We start from the raw sequence: 16,233 nt of genomic DNA, 5'->3' as shown, positions 1-16,233 counted from the left end.
TAATGGAGTCCATTTTTAACCCATTTCAATCAGACTCCAAAGTCTGGCCAATTAACCAATAACCTGGTGCTTTGAGAAGCACGGGGCATTTATAGATTATCTCCATTAGAATTACTGGGAACCTTGTTTAAAACATGTATTTCAAAAAAAAAAAAAAAAAAAAAAAAAAACATGTATTTCCGAAACTCTTGGTTTCGGCTCAGGTCATGATCTCAGAGCTGTGAATCCAGCCCCACAGTGGGCTTTATGCTCTGCAGAGCTTACTTAAGGTTCCCTCCCTCCTCTTCTCGTGTACACCCTCCCTCTCTCTCAAATAAATAAATAAATAAATATTTTTTTAATGTCTATTTCCAGGTGCACCTGGGTGGCTCAGTTGGTTAGGCATCTGCCTTCAGCTCAAGTCATGATCCCAGGGTCCTGGGATTCAGCTCTGCACTGGGTTCCCTGCTCAGCCAGGAAGCCTGCTTCTCCCTCTCCCTCTGTCTACTGATCCTCCTGCTTGTGCCCCCTCTCTCCCTCCCTCTCTCTTTGTCAAATAAATAAATAAAATTGTTTTTTTAAAAATGTGTATTTCCAGCAAATTAAGCATTGTTTGGGGTTGAGACCAAGGAATCTGAATTTTTTTTAACCACCTTCTCGTTTAAGTCTGATGTACTTCAAAACTAGAGAAATATGGCACTCTGCTACTGCCTCTCAGTGCATACACTAGATTACTTTAGTACTTGGGAGTAATTTTTTGAACTAAAACAGTAGGAGAAACTTTAACAAAGCTACTACACAGATTGCCATCAAGAACCCTAATAGAAAAAGAGTATCTGGCAAACTTTTACTATGATTTCACCAAGAGGAAAACAACTTAGAAATTCTAAATTTCATTCTGCTCCTATTCGAAAGAAAGAAAGAAAGAAATTAACTTTTTTTTTTTTTTACTATGATTTATTCTACAAATAGCCCAAAGGCTAATAAATAGGAATTGAGTCGATGACAGGATAACCTTGAAGGAAAAAAAGGGGGGAAAAGTGACAACTTCAATGTTAAAATTATACAAATTTAAATAAAAACTTCTAAAGTACAACACAGATTCTACAAACCACATGACAGTACTTTTAAAACTTTCTAATGTTTAAATAAACTTGAATGCTGCCCTCTGAAAAATTAGCCTAATGCAAAAAATGTGGCTCCAGAATCAGACTCCAAACCAGGCCCAGCAGGCTACAGAGCTTCAGAAAAGTCACTGAACCTTCATCCAGAACAAGGAATGGAAACACTTCACAGGCTACTGTTTGTTCCCATTCCCCTCTCCTCTGATCCTTCCCAAATCACTCTGTGAAACCCAGCCTTCAAAAAGGCTGCCAAGTATAAATGTTCTATTTCCCCCAGTCATGTTCTATTGTTCTATTTCCCCCAGTCATGACCAGAAGTTGAAGCCCTGAGCCCCTCGGGTCATCAGTCACATGTACTCACTCCCACAATGCTTGGATGGCTCCTTAGTTGACCTTTAGTGACCCTAACACCTATGCCTTCTCTGCTTTCTGAAAGTTACCGCTCGCCCAGAGGAACATCCACTAGATGATCTCCCTTATACCCTCCACCTCCTCCATGAAAGTCCCTTCTTCTCAACCACTTATGCCTGACTCTGCTTGGGAACCCCAAGTTCCCTGAAACCCTTTCAAGTGACAATCATTTTCTCTTTCACATTTCACCTACCCCAGGTCACAGTTTTCCTCTCCGACTCCTGATATTAGTTCATTCAAAAGATATCTCACCCCCATGTAACACATAAGGCATTGTGGCAAGGGCAGGGAAAGTCCTAAGTAACAAAATAGACAAAATCTCTAAACGGGGAGCTACTGACATTCAGATGAAGAGGAGGAAAACAAGTCAACAACAGGCAAACATATCATTTTACCTTCTGCTAACAGACGTGAAAGATAAGTCAGGAAGACCCAAGAAGAATTGTGCGTGGGGGTAGAATACTTAATTCAGATGGCGTTATCAGTAGCATTTTAAGTAGAGGCATCAAGGACAAGAAGGAGTCAGCCAAGCCGAGTGAAGAGTGAAGAGCATTTCAGACTAAGGGGATAATTAAGACTCTCCAAAGCCCTTTATTTCCGCGCTTCCTCCGCAACTTGTTCATGGCACACCCTGCGTCATGTCATCAGCAGAACCTGAACACTTCCCAGATCACGAATCGAAAGCCATCATCCTCTGACAACCTGCATTCCTTACAGCATAGTCAAGTAACTTCTATCGCATGAAGAACTCCAATCCATTGACCTATATTCTCCTTGAGGCTCTCTCCATTTCTCCCTCCACTTAATAATCTTCATTTCTCTCCTTATCCAACTGATAATCCTTCTCTTACACATATATTCAACCCCTTGACCCTCCCTCCCTCCTTCAAATTTCCCCAGCGGAGTCCCAATCACTCTGCCTTTCCTGGGACGGTATCTGTACCAGTCAAAAGGGCTAGATGCACCCCAAACAGATTGGAAACACTGTAAATTCAGAACCACTAATTTCACATGGATCTTCCATACTGTCCAGCAGTGCCTCATTCTGCAAGAGTCCCCTCCCCACTCTCCTAATGACGCGGAGCCTGATGTGGGGCTCAATCGCACAACCCTGAGATCATGACCTGAGCCAAAATCAAGACTGAGACGCTTAACTGAGCCACCCAGACGCCCCTGCTAATGACTATGTAATATCATCTCCTCTCAATTCAACAATTCTACCCCACCCTGGACCTTGGCTTTCATGATACCCTGCTGTCATGGTTTTTCTCCTATCTTTCTGATTATCCCTTCTTATATTCTTTTGCCATTTCTTCTTCTGGTCTAGAGGGTGGAGATCTTTAGGGCTCAGCCTTGGCCCATCTGCCCTCATTGTTCTATGTCCTTCCCAGGTGACCTCAAATATTCCCATGACTTTGCTAAAATCAAAAACAAATGGAGACCAGCCTTGAAAATTCCCTGAGCAGACAAAACCCATTTAGTCATACAAAGATTAATTTGGCTTATTTTGTAAAACTAACTTGACCTGGGTCATTTCTTGCTTATGTCCCTGGAAATCTTAAGCAAAACTTGAACTGTTTCCCAAGGTAACTGCTGACCAACACCCTATCATTTAAGAGAATTCTAATATTACAAGCAATCAGTGTGAAGACTAAAGTCACTGCTTTCGTACTATAAAAGCTGCTTCATAATGTACCTCTGAGCCTCATGCCATGTTTTGAGTTGCTCCCAGTTTGCAAACTGTCTTTATGGTATGCGCACAATAAACTTTTATTAACAACTGTTCCAGGGATTGCTTGGTTTTACCTCTGTTATTTCTGAATTTTTGACAACTTTAAATACCATCCTTATGCTAATAACTCCCACATTTTTCTCTTTCACAGATTACTACCCTAGTTTGAAGACCATCATCATCTCCTGCTGTTATTACTAAAATCGCTCCTAACTGATTTCTCTACTAATAGTTCAGTCTCCACATAGTAGCCACAATCATTTTTTTTTTTTTTTTTTTTTTTTTAGAGAGAGTGAGCACAGGCAGACAGAGTGGCAGGCTGAGGCAGAGGGAGAACCAGGCTTCCCGCTGAGCAAGGAGCCCGATGTGGGACTCGATCCTAGGACGCTGGGATCATGACCTGAGCCGAAGGCAGCTGCTTAACCAACTGAGCCACTCAGGCATCCCCACAATGATCTTTTTGAAGTGTAAATCACATCATGCCATTCATTCCCTTACTTAAAACCCCTCAACAACTTTTTATAACTCTCAGAACAAAATCCTAAAACATGGCCTCTGTCTTAGTATTCTGCAGCTGCCATAAGAAATTGCCACAAGGGGGTGCCTGGGTGGCTCAGTGGGTTAAGCCTCTGCTTTGGGCTCAGGTCATGATCTCAGGGCTCTGGGATCAAGTTCCGCATCAGGCTCTCTGCTCGGCAGGGAGCCTGCTTCCCCCCACCCCTGTCTGCCTCTCTGCCTACTTGTGGTCTCTCTCTCTCTCTCTCTGTCAAATAAATAAAACCTTAAAAAAAAAAAAAAAGAAAGAAAGAAAGAAAGGAAAAAGAAATTTCCATAAACTTAGAGGCTTAATACAAAGGAAATTCCCTTGTGTAGTTCTGAAGGCCAGAAGTACAAAATCAAGGTGTTGGCAGGAATCTCTCTAAAGTTCTAAAGGGGATTCCATTCCCTGCCTCTTCCAATGTCTGAGGCCTCCAGAAGTTCTTTGGCTTGGGGCTGCGTGACTCCAATCTCCGCCTCTGGCTTCACGTGTCCTCCTCCTATTTCCTCTGTGTGTCTCTCTTAAGAACACTTGTCACTGGATTCAAGGCTCACCAAGATAATCCAGGATAATCTCTTTTGGAGATTCTTAATAACATCTGGAAAGAACTTTTTTTCCCCAAATAAGGTTATATTTACAGGCTTCAGGAACATGTTTAAAGTGCTACCATTTGACCCACTCTAGCCTCCAAGACGTTAGCTGAAACGCCTCTGCCTTCCCCTGCAAACTCATCTACCAAAGCTCGCTCTCTTCCTTTGTTCCCCGGCTTTACCCTTCTGGAATTCTTTTTAAGTACAATTTTTTAAATGTTTGTGTATGTATGTACGTATGTACATATGTACATACTCTACACTCAATGCCAGGCTTGAACTCACAACCCAGAGTCCATGAGTCACACACTCTTCTGAATGAGCCAGCCAGTTGCCTCTGGCCTTCTTCTATTTCCTTGATCAAGGACAAGTTCTTTCCCACTTTCGGTTTTTGCGTATGCTATTCTCTCTCCAGCCTTTGCCTGGCTAACTCCTCCTCCAGGTCTTAAGTGAAATCTAACTCCCACAAAGGAGTGTCCCTTAACCCCATAAACTTATGTCACCACTGTTCTTCCTCAAAGCACTCTTCCTTTTCTTCATACCATGCCCCTCTTTTCCTGTTTCACATTGTACCGGCACATGATTTATGTGCTTCTTAGTATCTATCATTGGACTGTGAGTTCTTCATACCCCCTGAGAAAGCACATGTGTTTTGTTAACCTCTATATGTATACCCAGAGCATAAGCCAGTATCCGGCACCAGTAGCATTAACTAAATAAAGGAATACTAAATAAATAGAGTACCTCCCATTTCCCTCTTTGAACAAGATTATATACATGCAAATGAGAGGGTTAGAAGGGTGACCAGAGAGCCAAGGACACCGCTGGCCTGTAGCACACAACTCTCTCAGGTCAGCCTGAGAAAGTGATTGAATCTGGCACAAAAGGAAAAGTAGCGGCTGATTATTAGCAAGTTGTAAGGACTGTCTACTCTTCAGTTCTGCCATGGACAACTATGTAATTCAGGAACTCATTTCACATATAATCCCTACTTCCTGTTCAAGAGGATTGATTGAGGTTTCTCTGAAGTTTTAGGAAAACATTCCAATACAAATTCATTTGTACTCACAGCCTAATTCACATATATATTAGCTTTCTTAATTCTGCTGAATTACAAAATGACTCAAGTGTTAATAAATCCTGCTGGCCTGTTTTAAAGTCTAATAGGCACAGAGGGACACAGAAATCTTTTCTGGGATACATGAAATTCTCCAGCCTCTTCTTTTCCTCTAATTTTTTTTTAAATAATTGAGATATAATTCAAATACCATAAATTCACCCTTTGATAGTGTATAATTCAGTGTTTTACCCAAAGCTGTACAACCATTGTCACTATGTAATTCAGAACACTCTCATCACACCCTTCCCCTGCCCACACACACGCAAAAAAAACCCAAAAAACAAAACAAAATTGCCATTAGCAATCATTCTCTACTTCTCCCTCCCCCAGCCCCTGGCAAACATTATATACTGTTTCTATGATTTTCCCAGTCTTTTCTCACTTCCATGAAACTGAAAGAGAGAGAAAATGATTTGCACAGGGTTGCCGTCACTTAGTAAGACAGCAAGACAGCAAGACAGCAATACATACATACTTATAGTAACACTTTAAACTATATGTACAAAACAAAAGGTGAGTAAAAATTTGTTTAGCTCAACTATACATATCCTAAACGTGGCTATAAAACATCTGACGTCTTGGCATAGTGAATCCCCAGTATTCACTTAGAATAGGGATTCCTAGGCAGTGTCTCAGGCTAGGAGAGGCAGGGTGTAGGGCATTAGGCAGAATCACTGAGGAAGAGAGATATGACCGGTAGACAGGAATTGTACTTAGGATGGCGTGATGCAGAGAGAAGGTTAAGGAAAATGTGAGGCTATGTGGTTTATAGAATAGGCATATTTCTTTTTGGCCTAGGGTTTTGAAATTGGTGTTAATGTGCCCAGGTGCTCACCTGTTTCCTTTTATAGTGCCCCCAATAGGTCCCAGAGCTCCCGGATCATTTCCTGTTTGTTTATGAGTAATTAATGCATGCATTAATAGCGCTAATACCACTTCAGAATGCTTGTTGGTTAATGACACCTTGCAAAATAATTCAGGAATTTTGACTTTTTAACATTCTGCCTGTATTTTCAAACAAGCAAAATTATTATGAACTTAACTCACCTCTGTTACCATCAACAAATGTGTACATAGAAACAATGATCCCATAGACTAAAATTATTAGAATCCATTTGCAAAAATAATTAGTCACACATTTTATTTTATGTCTGATCAATACTGCAAAAACCATTATCAAAAGGAAAAAAAAAGGATGGAAACTGCTCATCACAAAGGAAAAAAATTCATTGTTCAAAAGAGATTAACTGAACCTCAATATTCTTTGTGCTCATTTAAAAATATAATTAAAACAGCAATTTAAAGGGACAAACAAGTCAAAACTAAATATTTTATCCATTAAAATTGAGATCCTAAAACCACTAAGACCCTACAACTTAGAAATAACCTCTTGACTTTAACCTAGAAAAGTTTGATTTGCCAACATATAATGAATATGCAGGAGCCTACCCTGGGGAGTAAACAGATTTTCTCATACAAACAAGTTATTCTGAGTTATAGAGATGCTGCAGATGACTAGGTTATCATTTGCTTAAAAGATGACTGCTAGAAATGCCTATTTAGACAATCTACTCATAGAATTGGACACTACATGAGAGTGACCATTTAAAATGGAAACCTCTAGTCTACTAAATATTTCACTGAAACTGTTAGTAGTATGTTAAATAACTTAAAAGGTCAACTCTTCATTGTCTACAGCAAAAGACAGCTTTGGTATCAATAAACTGGAATTAGAGAATCAAAATAAATTTTGTTTATAATTTTACAGTATGTTTTTGCAATTAAATTGGAAATGCCTATAGATGAAAATATGAAAGTCTCATTCTTCTGTTACCTACACTATCAGGAGGAATGAAGAACCAGACACTTTCAAGTTATTGATATAAATAAAGCACTATCCTAAAATTCCTTCCAAAAAGATTAATGGGTCACAGCCTACAACTTAGGCAATAGGTAAACAATTAAGTACTTTGCTTTTCAATGCCCCCTTCGCCTTTTGATAGGAGCAGCAAGACACTGGAACAAAAGTAATTCCAGTAAGTACTTCCAGAATACATCAATTTTAGTCTTTCCATTTGATAGGGGGCTAACAAGAACAAAAAAATAAGTAAAAAGAAAAAGAGTAATTTAAATTAAAAAGTAGACTGGGCAAGAGGAGAGGGTGGGTTTAGAACAACTGCTGTCAAACAACCATTTTTGCAAAATTAGGAGTATTCTTATAACTCCTTCTTAAATTACACCCATGGCCATATACAGTGCATATGAAATTTAGACATTTCTTTGATAAACTTTAAGGTTGCCAAATAACTTAATGAAAGTTATTAACACACTTACATTTTAAGAAGCAAAGGAGAAATAAGCTGTTCGAGATACATAATACTTTTAATTTTTGAAATGGTTACCCTAAAAGCTTTTCTTAAATTCACATTCAGCAAAGTTCCTTCTCTCTAGTCATCATGTACACACCGAAAACAACTTTACTTATGAGTACTGTCATCTAATTTTCTATGGAGTATGCATTTTCCATAAATCTAGACCAAAGTGAACTAATATAATTCTAAATTCAGCCTGTGATTTCTGGATATAGCACTAAAATAAAACTAGTAAACATATTTTTTTCTTCAAAAAAATATGCTTACTTCTCAGATAATTTGTTTTAGTAAATATTTGTCTTCTTAGCCCAAAAGATTACTTTTAGAGTTTGAAGAGTAAAGATAAAAACAAAATTGGTTCAACGATTGCCAAAATAAAATGAATACAAACACTGACCACAAGAACTTCCCACTCAATCCAAACCAAACCACTTCAGTTGAGCTCAGCTCACTTAATTATTTTTTAGGGATTTATTTATTTGAGAGAAAGAGAGACAGAGAGACAAAGGGAGAGTGGAACGAGGGGCAAAGGGAGAGAGAATCTCAAGCAGATACCCCACTTAGTGCAAAGCCCGACATGGGGCTCGAATCCCATGATCCCCGAGATCACGATCTGAGCTGAAATCAGGAGTCAGGCACTTAACTGACTAAGCCACCCAGGTGACCCTCACCTCACTTAATTTTAAAACCGTCCCTCATTTTCAGCTTCATAACTGGACTGAATGTTGTTCAATCACATTATCTGTGTTAAAAGTGAAGAGATAAAAAGTGTTATAAAGACTGTAAGAGTGACTGTAATGTGTCATCACAACATTTCAGAGCTGGAAGGGATCTTTGAGATCAAATCCAACACCCACATTTACGGATGAGAAAACTGAGGCCCAAACAGTTGGTCAAAGGACAGGACGAAAATCACATTCCATGGCTGAGCCATTCATTCACTCATTCATTCATTCATCCATCTATCCACCCACCCACTACTGAAAGCTGCCTAAGTGCCAGGCTTGGTGCTAGGGCTGAAAACAGGCTGCCAGGCAGCACACACCAGTGCCCAGACAGTCTTTTTCTTTGTTTTAAGATAAATCCTTAAATGTTCAAATTAGGAAGAACTCCTAGAAGAATCCCACAGCCTTTCTAGCATGAGACCCACTTTCAGTTTCACACATTTCAGTAAATGCAGTTGGGTTTAACTTCAGAGAGCCAACAACTGTGTTTACTTTAAATGATTAAGCATTAACAAAGGGAAGCACAGTATTGTGAATGAGTCCCTCTCCAGTACATTCATAACTTAAGGAAGTGCAAACAGAAACTATCCCACACACGAAAAAGAGTTCACAGAGAGGACAGCTTACAAAATCAGAGCAATATGAGGTATCAATACAAATCAGTGAAGTCTAATAGCTCCAGTTCACCAAGCGTGGAATGTAAGTATCTCCCCATTTCATTCAGATGTGGGTATACTTTTCTGAGATGTCTCCATGTTAAAAAGACCTGCAAACTCACATTCAAACTAATGCCCTCTTCCAATGAAACATACATCTATGCCAGGCCTTTTTCCTTAAGATCAACTTTCTTTGATTTCTAGTTGATTAAAGGAAAATTAAAATTAAAAAAAAAAACACCTAAAATTTAATGTACTGGCTAAAAGAAATTCAAAACCCATATACAATCAAAATAGCAATAGCTCCAACCACATATTTATGAGTTTTGTTTTTAAAAGGATGGACATTGAACTTATCCATCAACATAACTCATCACTCGTTCTGCTTGGACTTTTACATTCTGTACTATTAAGTCTGGCACTTAAACATTTTATGTATCTCAATTCACAGTCAACTTCTTTAAAGAGAAGAAACCACATTGACAAAGCCCTTAAACAAGACAACCCATCAGTAAGGCACTTTGAGAGATTAAACAGCAGCTCTCTATGCACCCACTTTCAGTATTCTATACCAAACGAAACACAGCTTTCACAGAGCTCTCGCAGATGACCAGTGGGTGATTTCTGATGAAATACAGTCTTTACTGAGGTTCTTCACCAGCTCTTTGACTTTCCTGAAGCTCTAAGCTCAGGAAGAGAGTGCCATTGTGCTCTTCTATTTCTCAAACTTCCAGACTTGATTTTTATCTAGAGCATCACAAGTTCTCATTTGAACATCAGGTCGACCCTCAGGTGTCCGAAAAGCACTAAGACACAGCCCCGAGTGTGGATGAAAAATGGTTCCATCTTCCTTAAAATGCCAAATAATGTTTGCAGGGATAGGGAACCCATCTTTTGGACAGTTTTGCATTCCTACATATTTTTTTTGCTCAGGAACCTCTGCACATAACTCTGTCACAGAGTTAAACCTTATTTCTTTGTTCGAAGTATATTCAAAGAATTGATTGCCTCCTTGACCATGGCATCCAAACAGGGAAAGGTTAGCACCTGTGGGGTTGTTGTCAGGAGAATTATAATCTAAACATTCAGAAGAGATACCCATACTGCGGACAGCTCCATGCCAACCTGGCCTATCCTCTGGGACGTGTAAATTAGAAAACACGTTTTTCAAATACCAGTCAAAACTCTGGCACTTCAGCCGTTCACGTAGTAATTTTCTTTCAGAAATATCACCATAAGCTTCTTTCCTTGCTGGAGGGTTTCGATTGTAGAAATGCTCTTTGTACTCGTCCATCCACACTTCTGCTGCCCGAGCAGTATTCTGTAGGAAATTGGGCCGAGCATAGGGCGCCCGCTTGGGGAATACATGCCCCACGTGGGAACACGGGTGGATCTCCAATTTACCTCCACACTGCCAGACCCTAAAAGACAGCTCAAGGTTTTCACCTCCCCACACTTCCATTCCCGTGTCATATGTTCCAAGGTACTGAAAATATTTCTTGCTGACAGCAAACAGTCCTCCAGCCATGGTGGGCGATCTGATTGGGTCAATTCTCGATTTCCGTCTGTCCCTTTCGTGCTTGGGGACAGAATGCCACTGGAAGGTTAAGCGCCAGTCAAATCCACCAATCATGGGCTCCCCAGTCTGCATATAGAATTCAAAAGTATTCCAATCAATGGTATCTATAACAGGACAAACAATTGCCGTCTCATCGTTACTAATTCTTTCCAGAAGTGGTTCTAACCAACCAGAATTACACTCACAGTGACAATCCAGGAAAGTGAGGACATCCCCAGTGGCAAAAGTGGCCCCAATCAGGCGGGCTCTAACCAGCCCCTCCCGCTTATTTGTTCTAATCAGGCGGACTCTATCAAGACTGCTGATGTAAGTTTCGAGCTGTGTCTTCAAATAAACTCTGTCACTCAAGTCATCCACTAAGATGATCTCTTTCAAAAGGACTGCAGGAGAGGTTTCTAAAACACTGTGGATGGTGCGGAGCAAAGTCGACCAGGCTTCATTATAGAAAGCAATGATAACAGAGGTGGTGGGAAGTCTCCTATAATTAAACTTCTTGGATTTACACTCATACATTCTCTTGTCCTCTATGTGGCGGTGAAGGGAAATCCTGTCACTGAGATAAATATTAATGGCATATCTCTCAATAAGTTCTTCTTGCTGCTTCAATTCACCCTCGCTGAGCTGGAGTTTGCTGGCTTTGCCCCACTCCCCAAGCGCATGGGAGTCTGCAGGCGGCTTCTTGTAGAGCGGTCGAGACAAATCCTCTGCCTTTTCCCGGGGGTCTGAAAGCTGTTTTGGCCCCTGCTCCCTAGCAAGGTCGGCTGCTGGGGAGGCATGGAAAGTGGAGACCGAGAGTTCCACCAGGATATAGGCCACTGTTAAAAGCGCCAGCAACAGGCAGCTTTTGCCTGCCCAGGTCCACCTCACGGCCATCCGGATCCTCACGGCCAGGGCGCCGACGCGGCCACCAGAGTCACCACGCAGTAGAAGGGCTGGGGACCCGCAGATTGAGTTCCAGGCTCAGGTAGGGGCGAACTCCGAAGCGGATCCCTCCTCTGACGCAGACGCTCGGCTCCTTTCCAGCCACGGGGGCTTCCCGGGGTGACCTGAGACCTCTCCGTCCTTGGCCTCCGGCACAGCCCCCGCTCCTCTCTCCCCGCTTCCTCCTGCTCTTCTCACAACTTTTCACAAACTCTCTCGCCAGCACCCCACCCTCCCTGGGCCGAGGACAAACCCCTCCCCTTCCCACTCACTCCTCCTGGTGGTTAGTTCGCGAAAGTCGCCGGCCGGGCCCAGGCCCGCGGGCGGCTCTCGCGGCCGGGATGGGGGCGGGACCGACGCGACCCAGGTGCGCGCGTCTCCCGCCGCGCTCGACCTCCGCCCCGGTCCCCGGTGGTGCTCCCGCGGCCCAGGGTGGACGGGCGGCACGGTGTCGGACCAGTCGAGCATGTCCCTCCTCACAAAAAGAGAGAAAAACACTTACCGAGTTGTTTGCCGCTGGGACTGAAGTCCACGGAGGTGATCGCAGCTTTGTGGCCCTTAAAATATCGCTCCAGAACGGGGTCCTCCTGGGAAGGAAAGTTGTCAAGTTTTGCCGGCAGGTGCAGACCTCGTACGCGGGGGTTCCGGGATCAGGGCGGTCCCCTCCCCCGGAGCCCAGCCCCGGAGCGGCCACACCGGCGGGAGCCTGCGGACACACGCTCGGACCGCCGCCGGGGGACGCCGGGCGCCGGCCTCCCGCGCAGAAACCTGCCAAACCCGCCGCGGGCGCTTCCCAGAGTCGGCCGCGCCCGCGGGGCCACCCCGGGCTGCTCATCCGAATGCGCGTTCCCGGGCCCCGGCCGCGGGCTCCGAGTCGCGGCTGCGAGGCGGGGCCCCGGCTTCGCTACTTTTTAAACCTGCCAGGTGATTCTGACGCAGGCGCTCCACGGAAACCCTCGGAGAATTCTAGGAGCCATGGGGCTGCCCCGGCTCAGTCCGGAGCTCCGGGACGCGGGGAGGAGCGCCCGGGGTCTGGCCAGAACTCGGCCCCAGTAGCAGAGTGGGATGTGGACGCCCCGGGGCGAGGGGCGAGGGGCTTCAGGACGGGGCTGCAGACGCCGCCTCCATCTCCCGCCAGGTGCGAGCGCTGCCCGGACCTGGCGCCGCAGCCCCCGGCACCAGCTCCGGGGAGGCGCCCCCCAGCCCCTCCTTACCAGGGCGGAGGCCATGGGAGGCGCGGTCGGCGCCGGGCTCCAGCCCGCGGGGGGAACCGGGGAAGGGAGGGGATGGGATAGGAGGGGGGACCGTGCGGCGCCCGGAACTGTCTGCCCAGAGCGGCGGCGCCTCCGGTCACTACAACAACGGCGGCCCACTCAAACCCCGCGCTCCAGGCGTGGCCAGTCGAACCCCGAGGGTCGCCGGCGCAGCCAGAAGCCGGGCCGCCGCGGGCTGGCAAGCGGGGCGCTCCGGGGTCACGTGTGACCACCCACGAGACCCAAAGTTTACTAACGCACGCTCTCCCCTCTGCTTGAAACTGTGAAGTACAGCAGTCACCGGGATGGAAATGAGACCGAGGGGAGGAAGCGAGACGAGTCTGTGATCGATGCAATCGGAGTTCTGCTGCACGTTAAAGAGACAGCGTCCACGAATTTGAAGAGGGTCCGCAACTGCTTAATGACCGGGTAAGGGAGTTTGGATCTGAAGTTGGGCAGCTCGATATTATTAATATTCACACATGAACTAAGCCTCTGAAGGACACATTTTAACTTATTTAATCACTGCTTTTGACACTATATGCTTTGTGGTATAAATATGGATGCTGGATAAACTTGAATGAAGAAGGAATGTTATGCATCCACTTAATGTTTTTCTGTTAATGGGTTTGAATGCTCTGCTCATTACCATTTGCTTTAGAGCCCCAGACTCACAGGGCAGCATGTTGAAAGTCTGTTGGAACCCTTAGAAAGAAACTTGTTGTCTTGTTTAAATTATTAGGACACATAGTAACTATCGCCCTCGTACAGCAGGCTTTCTTACACATTGTATCTGCACTTCGGCAACACTATGAGGTCGATAGAGTGACAAAATGTTACCAAGGTTTACAAGTTATAAACTTCATTCCTAGATATTTTACGTATAATTGTCAAAGATCCCAGAGTCACATTTTCGAATTCTAAATCTGTATCCTTTTTAACCCTCCCTCAAAGCAGGAAGGACTCAGCTGAAAACTGCATATAAGATAAACATTATTGGCAGCAAAAAATGACATAATGGACCACACCTGGCAAGATGCATGTTCGATGTAGATGAAAGGTGTACTGCATCTCTTAATTATAGGTGCTCTGGTTACCTAGTGATAGAATTTAGTTTTAGTAAATACTGTACATTGCAACTCAGCAGCTAGGAAATAACTTTAGATTCAGTATTTCAGTTTGACTTGAAGGCATTCTTAAAAATAATGCTGGATGCTGGTTTGAATGTAAAATGCTGTAGCTCTGTGGAAAACAGTTGGGCAGTTCCTCAGTAAGTTAACTCCTAGTTTTTTTTTTTTTTTTAAGATTTTATTTATTTGACAGAGAGAAATCACAAGTAGGCAGAGAGGCAGGCAGAGAGAGAGGAGGAAGCAGGCTCCCCGCGGAGCAGGGGCTCGATCCCAGGACCCTGAGATCATGACCCGAGCCGAAGGCAGAGGCTTTAACCCACTGAGCCACCCAGGCGCCCCATAACTCCTAGTTTTTTAAAGAAAAGTGTTGAAAGTGGGGACTAGAACAGATACTTGTACATCTAAGTTCGTAGCAGCATTATAACAGTCAAAAAGTGGGAAGAACTCACATGTCTAACAGGTGAATCTACAAATAAAATGTGATAAGTACATAACAATGACTGTTATTTGGTCATAAAAAGGAATACATTTCTGATACATACTACAACATGAGTGAAATTTGAAAACAATGTGCTAAGTGAATAAGCCAGACACAAATGTGCATATATTGCATGATCCCATGTATAGGAGGTACCTCAAATAGTTGGATTCATAGAGACAGAAAGTAGAATGGAGGCTACCAGAGCTGGTGAGGGCAAGGGAGAATGGAGAATTATTGTTTAATGGGTGCAGAGTTACTGTTTGAGATGATGACATTCTGGAGATAGGTACTAGGGATGATGGAAAACATTGTGAATGTATGTCATGGCCGTGACTTGTACACTTAAGAATAAAGCGGTAAATTTGGTGTTATATATATTTGACTACAATCAAAAATAATAATTCTGGAAACTCTGAAGAATGACCAGGACCTCTGGATTTCTCATAGCCAGGATATGTCTGATCATGGGTATAGCAGATTAAGAAAAAGGAAAAGGACGGATGTAGAAACTAGTTCAGAAGAAAAGAGAAGTTTTTAAATACAGATTTTTCTCTAAGTCTTTTAGTTAAAGATTTTAAACTTTCTAGTTATCAAAAAATACATGTTCTTTACTGAATAGAAGGAAAATTATCACCTACTGGCCCATCACCTAAAAGTTGGCTTTAAAAACTTTTTTGCATCTACCTTCAGTGTGCTCGGTACATGCTCAGTACTCCTCTAAGTAACTTACAAAATTTGACATAGTCCTCACAAGAATAATATTATTACCATGTTTCTTTTTTTAAAAAATTATTTTATTATTTATTTGTCAGAGAGAGAGAGCTAACGCAGGCAGAGTGGCAGAGAAAGAAGCAGACTCCCCACTGAGCAAGGAGCCCGATGCAGGACTCCATCACAGGACCCTGGGATCATGATCTGAGCCAAAGGCAGCAACTTAACCGACTGAGCCACCCAGGCATCCCTATTACCATGTTTCTTTATGATGAAATTGATATGCAGAGATGTGAAATTACCTGCCCCAAGTACATAGTTACATCATGATGCCTTTTGCATGATGGCAGGCATATTGTAAATATGTAAAATTCTGTATCCTAGCCTAACAGTAAATTAAAAAAAAAAAAAAAGAAAGCATCTTTGTTTCCATTTCACTGTTCTCTCAGTAGTCCAAACTGCTCCTCCCATGGTTCTTTTCCATATTTGATTTGACTGTATTTTTATTTGTTATTCCTCACCTTTGCAAACTGCAAAAGCCCAGAGACAGAGATTCGGAAACAAGGCCAAAGTTGGGGCTATTTTTTTTCCCCTCACCTCAAGCCTGCTTGAATTCACATAATTCCACTTGCTACAGTAACTTGGAACCACTCCAAACTGCAAATGTATTAATCTGGAAGAAAGCCATGATATTTCACACTATTTGGAAATCCACAAGATAGCATTGGAGGCAAGGTACTACCTAAGACAAACAGATCCTTTAATTAGCTCTCCTTTTCCTAATTTTCCCCTCAAATTAGAAATCAAATGTATCCATTTGAGCACCATAAAAGTTTGTTTTTATGTTAGCAGGAGTCTTTCTTAGGTTAGTTGCCTTCAAAGGTTGAAAATTTAGGGATAACACAAAAGTG

General features: G+C 43.0%; 2 protein-coding genes across 3 annotated transcripts in view; both read right to left on the bottom strand.

Moving 5' to 3' along the window:
- LOC111142070 (POC1 centriolar protein B) overlaps positions 1 to 13,015 on the bottom strand; it is a 102,147-nt gene extending 89,132 nt beyond the window's left edge. For both annotated transcript variants that reach the window (XM_022495019.1, XM_022495020.1), the window contains exons 1-2: positions 12,962 to 13,015; positions 12,250 to 12,334 (exon numbers count right to left, since the gene is read on the bottom strand). In XM_022495019.1, coding sequence (XP_022350727.1) covers positions 12,250 to 12,334; positions 12,962 to 12,976 — 100 coding nt within the window. In that variant the 5' untranslated portion in view covers positions 12,977 to 13,015. The remainder of the gene's footprint in view (positions 1 to 12,249; positions 12,335 to 12,961) is intronic.
- LOC111142069 (polypeptide N-acetylgalactosaminyltransferase 4) lies at positions 8,515 to 11,978 on the bottom strand. Its single transcript, XM_022495018.1, has one exon. The coding sequence runs from the start codon at positions 11,697 to 11,699 to the stop codon at positions 9,963 to 9,965; it is 1,737 nt and encodes a 578-aa protein (XP_022350726.1). The 5' UTR covers positions 11,700 to 11,978; the 3' UTR covers positions 8,515 to 9,962.
- Positions 13,016 to 16,233: the final 3,218 nt, after the last annotated feature.

The sequence above is a fragment of the Enhydra lutris genome, unplaced genomic scaffold, assembly GCF_002288905.1.
Source record: "Enhydra lutris kenyoni isolate GAN:26980312 unplaced genomic scaffold, ASM228890v2 scaffoldscaffold7, whole genome shotgun sequence".
In the NCBI taxonomy this organism is placed as follows: domain Eukaryota; kingdom Metazoa; phylum Chordata; class Mammalia; order Carnivora; family Mustelidae; genus Enhydra; species Enhydra lutris.
Note: the sequence above shows the minus strand (reverse complement) of the source record. Positions and strands in the feature narration are given on the sequence as shown.

Bases quoted from the DNA above. Each gene is read 5' to 3' on its own strand.
- LOC111142069 (XM_022495018.1), bottom strand. From the start codon at position 11,699: ATGGCCGTGAGGTGGACCTGGGCAGGCAAAAGCTGCCTGTTGCTGGCG.